The sequence below is a fragment of the Suncus etruscus genome, chromosome 1, assembly GCF_024139225.1.
Source record: "Suncus etruscus isolate mSunEtr1 chromosome 1, mSunEtr1.pri.cur, whole genome shotgun sequence".
In the NCBI taxonomy this organism is placed as follows: Eukaryota; Metazoa; Chordata; class Mammalia; order Eulipotyphla; family Soricidae; genus Suncus; species Suncus etruscus.
Window position 1 is genome coordinate 23713678 of NC_064848.1, and position 10860 is coordinate 23724537.

General features: G+C 42.9%; 1 protein-coding gene across 1 annotated transcript in view; it reads right to left on the reverse strand.

The window, feature by feature from the left end:
* NCBP1 (nuclear cap binding protein subunit 1) overlaps positions 1 to 10660 on the reverse strand; it is a 49015-nt gene extending 38355 nt beyond the window's left edge. Inside the window, exons 1-3 of the mRNA XM_049784140.1 lie at positions 10531 to 10660; positions 2716 to 2804; positions 1095 to 1195 (exon numbers count right to left, since the gene is read on the reverse strand). Of these exons, the coding sequence (XP_049640097.1) occupies positions 1095 to 1195; positions 2716 to 2804; positions 10531 to 10564 (224 nt within the window). The 5' untranslated portion in view covers positions 10565 to 10660. The remainder of the gene's footprint in view (positions 1 to 1094; positions 1196 to 2715; positions 2805 to 10530) is intronic.
* Between the last annotated feature and the right edge of the window lie 200 nt (positions 10661 to 10860).

Below are 10860 nucleotides of genomic sequence, written 5' to 3' on the forward strand. Positions count from 1 at the left end.
GTTTCAGCATGCCATATACTGGCATATAAGACGACCCCCAACTTTTAAGAAGTTTTTGATGGGTTAAAAAGTCGTCGTATATGCCGGAAAATACAGTAAATAATTTCACGTAAAGTATAAAAAGTCCTTTGATTCAGAAAGATCATCATTTTAGCATATTCTATGACTAGCCTAAGGAATGGAATATATGACTTGCTAATTTCATCAGATCTGGAGGATGTTTTCTGGTTTCATTTAAGACCTCTCATGTTCATTTCCTCACAAATAAAATACTGATACATATTTTAGTTAACCGGACTCAGAAAAAATTACTGCTATTAATGCTTTCAAAAATATCTTTCAAAAAAATCTTCCAAGGACTACTTCCCAAAATGTTTGGCACTATTTAAAAAATAAAAATGAAAGTTTATGGGGCTGGAGAGATAACATGGAGGTAGGGTGTTTGCCTTTCACGCAGAAGGATGGTGGTTCGAATTACAGCATTCCATATGGTCCCCTGAGCCTGCCAGGAGTGACTCCTGAGCGCAGAGCCAGACGTAACCCCAGAGCACTGCAGGGTGTGACCCAAAAACCAACCAACCAACCAAACAAACAAAAAAAAATTAAAGTTTATTTTATATCTCTAAACATACGTGCTTTAAAGAATTATGAATGTGAAAGTATCGTTTCCAGTCAAAAAAAAAAACTCCAATATAAGAGACAAAATATAAGGAAAAAACTCAATTTTAATTATACTAATCACAAAAGAGCCAAAATTCATCTCACTATACAAATATCCCAACAGAATGAAAGATGATACATTAAACACAAACATTTGGGGCCTGAGAGACAGTAAAGCGGTAGGGCATTTGCCTTAAATGCAGCCCATCGGGAGGGACCAGGTTTGATGGCATCCCATATGGTTCTACAGCCTGCTTAGGGGCAATTTCTGAGAATAGAACTAGGAGTAAGCCCTTGAGCACTGTTGGGTGTGGCCTAAAAACCAATCAATCAATCAAGTTCAAAAAAAAATAAAACCTCCTGAACATTTCCCACAGCAATTAAGAGTAGGTAACACATTATCACCTGTATTCATTAATCTTTTGCATACATACACTGTACAAAGAAGCCTTAAGATCTTGCTCTTGTAGTTAGGAAGATCAGCTTCTAAAACACCAGCCAAGCCTTCTAAGTTGCTCTCCAAAGAACAGGCACTCTGTGGAAGACAATGTACTATTATTATTATTAGCTAAAAAAAAATTATTATTATCTAAAAAAAAATTATTTTAGGGGCTGGAGTGATAGCATTGGGTGGGGAATTTGTATGTGGCCAATCCAGAACCAACCTGGGTTCGATCCCCAGCATTCCATATGGTCCCCATGAGCCTGCCAGAAGTGATTTCTGAGCACAGAGCCAGGAGTAACCCCTGAGTTCTGCCAGGCGTGGCCCTCCAATTTTTTTTTAAGTTTTGAGGACACACTTGCTGGAACTGGTGTTTGATGGAACATATGGATTTAATCTGAGTACATATGAGCAAGGCATGCACTATTAAACCTATACTCTGGCTTATTAACAACACCATTATCATCACCACTAGCATCATTGTCTTTGGGGCTACCCCTAGCTTTATGATTAAGTATCATGAGGTGCTGGCTATCAATCACACTATTTCTGGCACATACACACGGAGCCGATGCTAAAACTCCCCAGTTCCAAGTCAACATGTAAGTATATGTCAAGCACTCAGAAATCAATAAAATAAATTTTTCTGGGTGATCATTAAATATAAAATCCACTGAGAATGGGTGAAAATTTAAAAGTAAGCAATCTAGGGGGCCAGGAGGACCAATCCATAGTACAAAGTTTGTCACAGATAGCAGGGAGTATAGTTAGGGCAGAGAAAGGACCACTATGACAACAATGGTCGGAAATGGTCACTCTGGACAAGAACTGAGTACTGAAAGGAGATAAAGGATATGATATCCCATCAGAAGCAGTACCATACACCACAGTGTCTAAAAAGAAAAAAGGGAAGGAAGAAGGAGGAGGTCTGCCGCAGAGGTGAGTGGAAGGCAGGAGGGCAACTGGGGACATTTGTCAGGAACTGTGCACAGGTGAAGGATGCTGGATATTGTATGAATGAAACTCAATCATGAACAACTTTGTAACTGTTTCTCATGGTGATTCAATTAAGAATTTATTAAAAAAAGAAAAGAGATGAAACCAGTTTAAAAAAAGAAAGATGGGCCAGTGAGGTGGCACTAGAGGTAAGGCGTCTGCCTTGCAAGCACTAGCCAAGGAAAGACTTCGGTTCAATCCCCTGGTGTGCCATATGGTCCCCCCAAGCCAGGGGCAATTTCTGAGTGCTTAACCAGGAGTAACCCCTGAGCATCAAACAGGTGTGGCCCGAAAAACCAAAAAAAAAAGAAAGACAAGCAGTTTAAGATAACAATACATATATATTAGAAATGGGAGAAATCACAAGCTCTATTTCCATCTAATTGATTCATGAGGTTAATGCATACTTACAAATTGCCAGGACCTGCCCAGTTCATTTATACATTGACATGACAACTCCTCCCAAAGGTCTAAGCTAAGATTCATACTCTATGAAGAATTCTAAAGTTCACAATACATTTTGCCTAAAACTGGTCATTTTCAGTTGCAGAACTTAGTGTAAAGTCAATTACAGTCCTAAGCCCATATACCACAATCTGTGCTTTTGGGATGCTTACCTTTTCTCCTACTTTGCATATTAAAGATTCCAAATGATCTTCAGTTTCATTTGCATCAGAGGTCTTTCTCCTTTTGTGAGGTTGTCCCCCTGTTTCAGGGTAAAAATATTTCAATATTATATAACAGTTCACTATCACAAGTTTTACGAAGATAATTAAACAGTGAAGTGTAAGCATAAGAACAATACGATATATAAAAGGACAGAAATAAACCTACTGACACATGGTCAATTAATTTATAACAATGATGGCAGAAATATACAATGGAAAAGGGGCAGTCTCTTCAGTAAATAGCTTGTTAAAATGGAGCTATAAGCTTAAACTCAATACAATAATTAAGACGCAAGACCTAAAAGTGTAAAAGTGCCAAAGAAAAGAAACAACTAGGAGCTCTCTTATATGTGGAAGGAATCTTAAAAACAAAATCCAAAAAACAACCCAGAACAAGCCCCCCAAAAACATGCTCTAGAATACTGAGAATGGTTGGTTCCAGAGGTAGACAATGGAAATAGATGAAATGACTGAAGAAAGTAAAAACTCAAAGAACATACAAAAGACTAGAATTTTCTCCTCAAAGTAGAAAAGGATTTCTTAATCTGACCCTTTCTCAGAATAACATCAATCTAAGTCTCCATTCCATAGCAGTCCCATGATCACTTCAGTGTTTCAGGAGATATTTACACCAACACCGTTCATAGGTTCCATGCTGCCGTGTAATTACTGCAACAGCACAACTGCATCTAGGCAAAAATGGTGCTGCCATAGCAGTGGAACTCTCTGGAACACTCACTCATTAGGTAAATACATTATTCCTAGTCTTATTTATTTATTTATTTTGGTTTTTGGATCACACCCGGCAGCACTCAGGGATTACTCCTGGCTCTGTGCTCAGAAATTGCTCCTGGCAGGCACCGGGAACTATATGGGATGCCGGGGTCCACCCTGGATTGACTGCATGCAAGTTAAATAGCCTACCGATATACTATCTCTCCACCCCTTGTAGTCTTTAAAATTTAATTGCTTACTAATTCTTGGTAGGACTCATTATCTAATAAATGTAGTTACTATGTAAATTGATGAATTATGAACACAAAACCAAGTTGAATAATTTAAAAGTTCTTAATTTAAAAAACAGCCTTGGGGCCCAGAGAGATAGTACACTGGCTTAGAGCTTCTTCCTGCCTTGCAAGCTTGTGGTTACAAATTCAAATTTCAATGTCCCTTATGTTCTGAACACAGTCCTGACAGCTCAGTAGCCTGTCATTCCACAGGCAATTTCTGGCACTTCACTGCCTACTGCGTAAAAGCACCTAGAAAAAAAGGTGTCAACCCCTTATATTATAAAATAAAATTCAACTTTTAATTTTCTAATTATTGGAATGTCTGTGGGCAAAGAAGCATGTAACTATGCTGGGACTCTATTAATAATGAAATTTTCCAGTTGGGTATGGGACTTTGTTATATTCAACTTTTTTTTTGCTCCCTCTCTTTTTGGGGGCCCTACCTTTAGCTTAGGTACTCAAGCCCTAAGTACTCAGGGCTTACTCCTACTCTGCCCTCAGGGTGAATTTCTGGTGGGTCTCCAGGGACCATTACTTAATGGCCAGGATCAAAGTAGGGTCAGCCAAATGTAAGACAAGCCCTAACTACAGTCCTACTTTCGGGCCCTATGTTTGCTCTTGAGGGGGGCATAGGTGGTGGGAATGAGGCACTGGTGAAAGGGGGGGGGGTTTGGGTTTTTTTTTTGGAGGGGGGGGTCACACCTAGCAGCGCTCAAGAGTTACTCCTGTCTATGCTCAGAAATTGCTCCTGGTAGGTTCGGGGGACCATATGGGATGCCGGGATTCGAAACACCATCCTTCTACATGCAAGGCAAATACCCTACCTCCATGGTATCTCCCCGGCCCAAGGGGTGTTCTTTTTATGACTGAAACCCAACTACATAAGTTTGTAATATGGATACAAATTTAAAAAAAGAGTTTATCATCACTTGCCTCTGGAATTCTCCTCTGTGACGTATTATAAAACACAGCACTCGGCTATCCTAAGCTTGGGATAATAAAAAAAATTCTTCATCCTGACAAGATGACTTTGGGTACCACATGAACATGAACTGAATAAAACCAGTGTAGTATTATTGGGAAAAGACTAGACAGAAACAGAGGTGACCACAAAAAATACAATACACGGGAAGCTTACCAGCTGAGACCCATTTCTGTAGATGCCTCATGTATAAAGCCATGGAATGTGTCATGAAGGTGGACCACAAACTTGATTCTAAACCATACATCAAACCTTGATCATAGAATCTAAAAGTGATCTACCTACCCATCCAATCGATCAATTTCACACACAAGTCTTCCATTTCTTAAACTCATTCATAGAAGTTTGCAGATTTGATGCATTGGTTACAAAATTGTTATTCAGAATATCATGAACAGCCTTTGGGGTGGGAGACAGCTAAAACTGGGGCCCGAGTTCAGTAATTGGCACCACACGGTCCCCTGAGCATCAAGCTAGGATTAGTCCTGGGTACTACACTACCAGGTGTGTACCCCTTCCCCCTTTTTTTGGCCCCTCAAAGCCCCCTTCTTTTGAAGCTGTGTTTCTTACCTGGGTACGATTCTGCACCCAAAGAGCCATCTGGCAAACCCTGGAGACATTACTACCCTGGAGGGAGGGGCTGGGGATAACACTGCTACAGGAGCGCTTCCACCTGCTACAGGATAGCTAGCTCAAAATGTTGACAATGCAGACATTAAGATGCTTTGAGAAAGCAGAATATACTCATCATTATCTTCAGAACTAAATTCAAGTAAGGTGGGGGTAGGGGGAGAATGGCTGTTAGGAAGCGGGCTCAATGCAATCATCTGCTGCTGCTGCTTTTCCAACTTTAATCACACTGCCCTCTTGTTGGCACCTCTACTTTGCCAGCCCTACATCCTACCCCTCCTGACCTCCTCCCAAAGCTCTAATTAGTCATTAGCTTAAGATTTCAGCAATAATACAGCAGCAGGATAGGACCAGGGTAAGGCACCTGTCTTGCAGATGGCTGACCCCCAGTACAAATCCCTAGCACCACACCTGGTCCCTAAGTACTGCCTGATACAGCCTGCAAACAATCAAAATTCTATTTTATATACATTTATACAGCAAGAATTTGGGGCCGGTGCAGTGGCGCTAGAGGTAAGGTGTCTGCCTTGCAAGCGCTAGCCTAGGACGGACTGCATTCTCCAGAGTCCCATACAGCCCCCGCAAGCCAGGAGCGATTTCTGAGCACATAGCCGGAAGTAACCCTTGCGCGTCAAACAGGTATGGCCCAAAAAAACAAAACAAACAAACAAACAAAAAGCAAGAATCTTTTCCATATTAAAATGTATCTGTTGAAGAAGCATAGCTCAAAGAAATACTGCTATCCCTTTGACGAATACTGCTCCTATCGTGTTGGAGGTCCTGGCCTCACATGGTTCCTCAAGCTGGGGTGTAACCCTGGTACCTCCAGGAGAGGGTACCCCTCTGGAGAGGCCCCCAACTATTTTAATGCCTAGAAATGTAACACTGAATTTTACTATATAAAGTTAAGTTATATATTGCTACTTGATACTTTGGCTAAATAATGTAGCTAAATCACACATTGTAACTTCACTCTCCTAGGTCAGTGAGGCCTAGAAAAACAAGCTCTCTAGTTCCTAAGAATGCCTTTGGGCCAGAGAGATAGCACAAAGGTAGGGCATTTTTCCTTGCAAGAGGCTGATCCAGAACAGACAGGAGTGGTTCTAATTCCAGTATCCCATAAGGTTCCCCGTGCCTGCCAGGAGTAGCCCTTGAGTGCCGCTGGGTGTGGCCCAAAAACCAAACCAAACCAAAACAAAACACATCCCTTTGAGGGACTGGAGCACTTGTAGCCTTCCCAGACAGATAGGGGTTCGATCCCCATATGGTCTCCCCCCACCCTTGGCCTGTCAGGAGTGATTTCTGAACTCAGAGCCAGGAGTAACCTCTGTGCGCAACCAGTTTTGGCCCCAAAATCAAAACAAACAAAAAAGAATCCCTTTGAAAGTATCTTAATATACCAAATAATTCTTCTCCGGAACAGTGACCCTAATTTTATAGAATAAGAGGAATTGTTATTTTAGATCCACAAAAAGGGAAATTAATCCTGTGAGAAAAAGGAAAGTAACAAAGACAAACAAGGAAAAGAAATAAGTATCTTGACCCTGAAGGTTGAAAGCAGAAGTAACACAAACTTCTGAAACTACAAGAGATCACTTCAAAGTGAGTTTTTCTGAAGTTAAGGAAAAACAGTCACAATCCACTAGGACCAAAATGTAAGTTGCTTAAGTGGGAACAATATGGGTTTGTGATGAAGATTATGAACTATCAAATTATTTTTTTTTGTTTGTTTTTTTGGGTCACACCCGGTGGTGCTCAGGGGTTACTCCTGGCTGTCTGCTCAGAAATAGCTCCTGGCAGGCACGGGGGGGGGGGGGGGGGGGGGGGGGGGGGGGGGGGGGGGGGGGGGGGGGGGGGGGGGGGGGGGGGGGGGGGGGACGGGACGGGACACCATATGGGACACCGGGATTCGAACCAACCACCTTTGGTCCTGGATCGGCTGCTTGCAAGGCAAACGCCACTGTGCTATTCTCCGGGCCCTATCAAATTATTTTTTAAATAATGCATCAAGCACAGATTCCACATATATCATAATCACCAAAAAACTTACGAGACCATTTTAAAAAAAAAATCTTGATTTTTGACATATATCTACAATTACGTGTTTAGTAGAGGTGTGCAAGTTAGGCAGTAAATCTTTTTGTTCATAGGAACCACACTTTGCTGTGCCAGGCTGGGGCGGGATATGAACATGAGTGTAGGTAATGACCTCAGAGTGAGAGACATTCTAAAAGGGTCTAAAAAGTGAATTTGATTCAGCCTGGATCTCATACACTCGTATTAATTTCCATTAAAATTGCTTTTCATCCCCATGTAGACACTGATTACTGGGTAAACTTCATATGCTGCCTTACAGATCTCCTTATTGAGTTTGGCCTCCTGTCGCTCCAACAAGTACTCATGCAGGCCACCTTGCAGTTGCAATAGCCCCTCTCCCATTTTACCTCCTCCTCCCGTGACCCCCACTTCTCTCAGCCACATAGGTCAACTCAATGTTCTCTGAACACAACAGAACTTGTTCCTTGCTCCTGCCGGTGTTAGGCAAGATGCCATTCTGTTAGGCCTTCCCAGGTGAGAATGTAAAAGCAGCAACTCCTACCCACAGCAGTTCCTAACCCCCTTCAGTGTTTTCTCCGCAGCTCTTTTCACATCTTATAATGTGTCCTGGCATATGAGTCACACTATTTTTTATTTAATTTGATTGCTATCTGCCTCTCCACACTAGAAGGTGTTATTTCTACACTGCCCCTCACTGGGAGATGTGGTGAAGACAAAGCTGTCAATCGCCTATTTGAATACACGATTAAATCTCAACAACCAAATGCAAAGTCAGGGCAGTGGGTAACTGTTTACAACAATCTAGAAATGTTTGCATACATGTTTCATTTTAACCATCATAGTTAAGTTGATTTAAAACTATTAAGCCATTTATAATATTTCTAATACTTGGTTTGAAAAAATATATATGCTTGATTAAAAAGAAAGCATTTGAAGTATTATGTCAGAAATTTACTTGGGCAAAATCTAGCAGATAAACTAACAAGTAATTTATAAGAAGTCCTAGACATGGCATTGTAGAGGAATGATAAACTACCATATCCACTACTACCTTAGCTAAACTCCTTATTTTCTTTTTTTTTGTCTTTATTTATTTGGAAGTTCCTAGGAAAAAAACCCAAACAGATGCATGATTTAGCTGTCAGCTGGTATTAAAAGGTGCCAACTCCCAACAAAGCTATGCAGGCTTCCCTATGAACAGAACAAAACTTGGGATATCTACACATTCACATTTAATTCTCCAGGCTGACCCCTGGAAACAGTCTCTTTCCCTTCAGGGATGCCCATAAAAGGCAAATAAAAGAGTAATTAAGAAAGAAAGCATGAGAAAAGCTTTAGTACTGTGTCCTCTAAAGTCCTTACAATGACTTCAAGCATATTAGTTTTTGACAAGTCCAAACTCAGAAGCATATGAAAACTTTTTACTGTGCCCATTTGATACATTATGCAGGTGCTTAAAACTATTTAGCAACTCAGAATATTAACACCTGTGTGGTGAAGAAAATCCTGCAATGTTTTGCTCTGGGCACTGCTGTGTATCTCCATAATGTACTAGAAATCTCCTTTAGGAATCATTCTACATCTCTCAAAAGTCATGCAGAGCAGAAATATAATGTTCTAGCGTTAAAGCTAAATACATGTGATTCTGGGGTTATGGGGAGGGAAGATAGCTCAAAAGGATGCAGGAAGCCTGAGCTTCACCGCAACATGTATGGAAGTGTCCCCCCCCCCACACCTTTAATTAAAACATCTGGCCCTGCATCTACCACCAGTTATAAAACATTCAAGAGGAAAAATGCTGGAGAAATGTAGACTGGAAAAATCATTCCTTTCATTTTTAATCACTGACATCCAGTGTTCATCTCCTCTGGAGATGATGAAATGATGAAAAAAAGCCAAAAAAAAAACAAAAAACCCCAAAACCCGGAGGGGCCATTCCTAACACGTTCAGCCCCAATCAACCCTCAACAAACCCTGAAATATATAGGCATCAGTTCTTCCGTTATTACAGAAGAGTTTCTTAAAATAATAAAAAAAAAAATGGGTAAGATTGCAAAGTAAAATGCCAATAATGGTCTAAGCTTTCAACGAAGGCCCCTTAGATTCTAAAAAGCACGGCCTTAATTTTAAGCACGACTGGACATAGTCTCCCCCCCCCCCCCAAAGGACACAACCAAAAGAAACATTAAGGAAGACAATTAATTCAATTACTCTTTTGCTGCTATCTGCAGGGTGTGACCTGCACAAGCCTGGCCCATTTACTTCTCCTTCACCTTAAGCATCTCGCATCTTTTCCTAATTCAGGGCTTCTCAACTAGTGGGGCGCGAGGCTCAGTAAAGGGGCGGCGCGTTTGACCTCGGCAAACACTGTCATAACAAGCTAAGCCCCTGGATGTCTCTGGAGCTGAGAGTTGCTGGGTCCTGCTTCAAACCCCGCTTCGAAAAGCCGTGCATTGCCAAACGTGCTCACGGTAGCCATGAATTCAGGCATCACCCCTGATTAAAAACGCAGCTCAAATTATTGTATTAGTTTTGTTTTGCAGCTTAAAGATTTTGTTTGAATCAAGATACTATTTCAGTCGCGTGGGGGGGGCGCTAAAATGTTTTCTTCTTCCTAGGAGGGCGGGGGGCATGACAGAAAATAATTGAAAAGCACTGTCCTAATTAATGAAATGGTTTTTTTTTGGGGGGGGGGGAGGCGTTGATTAGGGTGTTTCAGGACGGTGAGCTAGCTGCAAGACCCCGGGTGCAAGGGCGGCCCAGTGTGTTCCCCACCTAGAAGCAAGCATTTAGGTGCATCTAGGCTCCTTTTAGGGGAGGGGGTTCCATAGAAATGGGGAGGGGGGGCTGCACGGGGCTGAGACCTGAGCCCCCAAATCCTGGGGCTGTAATCTCGGCGTCGACGACTCAACAAGTTGGGGAAGGTGGAAGCAAGGCCTTGCTTGGCTTTCCCGCCCCACCCGGTCCTACAACAGCGGGTCCCCCACAAGAAGAGCGGGGCGCCCCAGATACACACCCCGCCCCTTTTGCATCTTCCCTGGGGAACCCCAAGAGAGAAGAAAGCATCGGGAGAGCGGGGCTCACCATCGTTCTCGTCGCTGTGCCGCCGCCGCGACATGCCGTAGAGAGAGAAACACAGAGACAGACACGCCTGGTTGCACAGCAGAGCGGGAACCGTCGGACGGACGGGCAGGCGGCCGGCGCGCAGGCGCACTCGCTCCGCAGGCTCCGCGGCAGGCTCGGACCGGGCCGGAGAGCAAGAGCAGCAGCAGGGCAGGCCGCGGCGGTCAGTTCCGCGCACGCGCACGCACACGCGCAAGCTCCCCGCCCCACTCGAGTCTTCCTTCTCCCGCCTCGACGCGCCGACTCCTTCCGGGGACCACGCACCGACTCGATGGCCGACCGCAGAGCGCG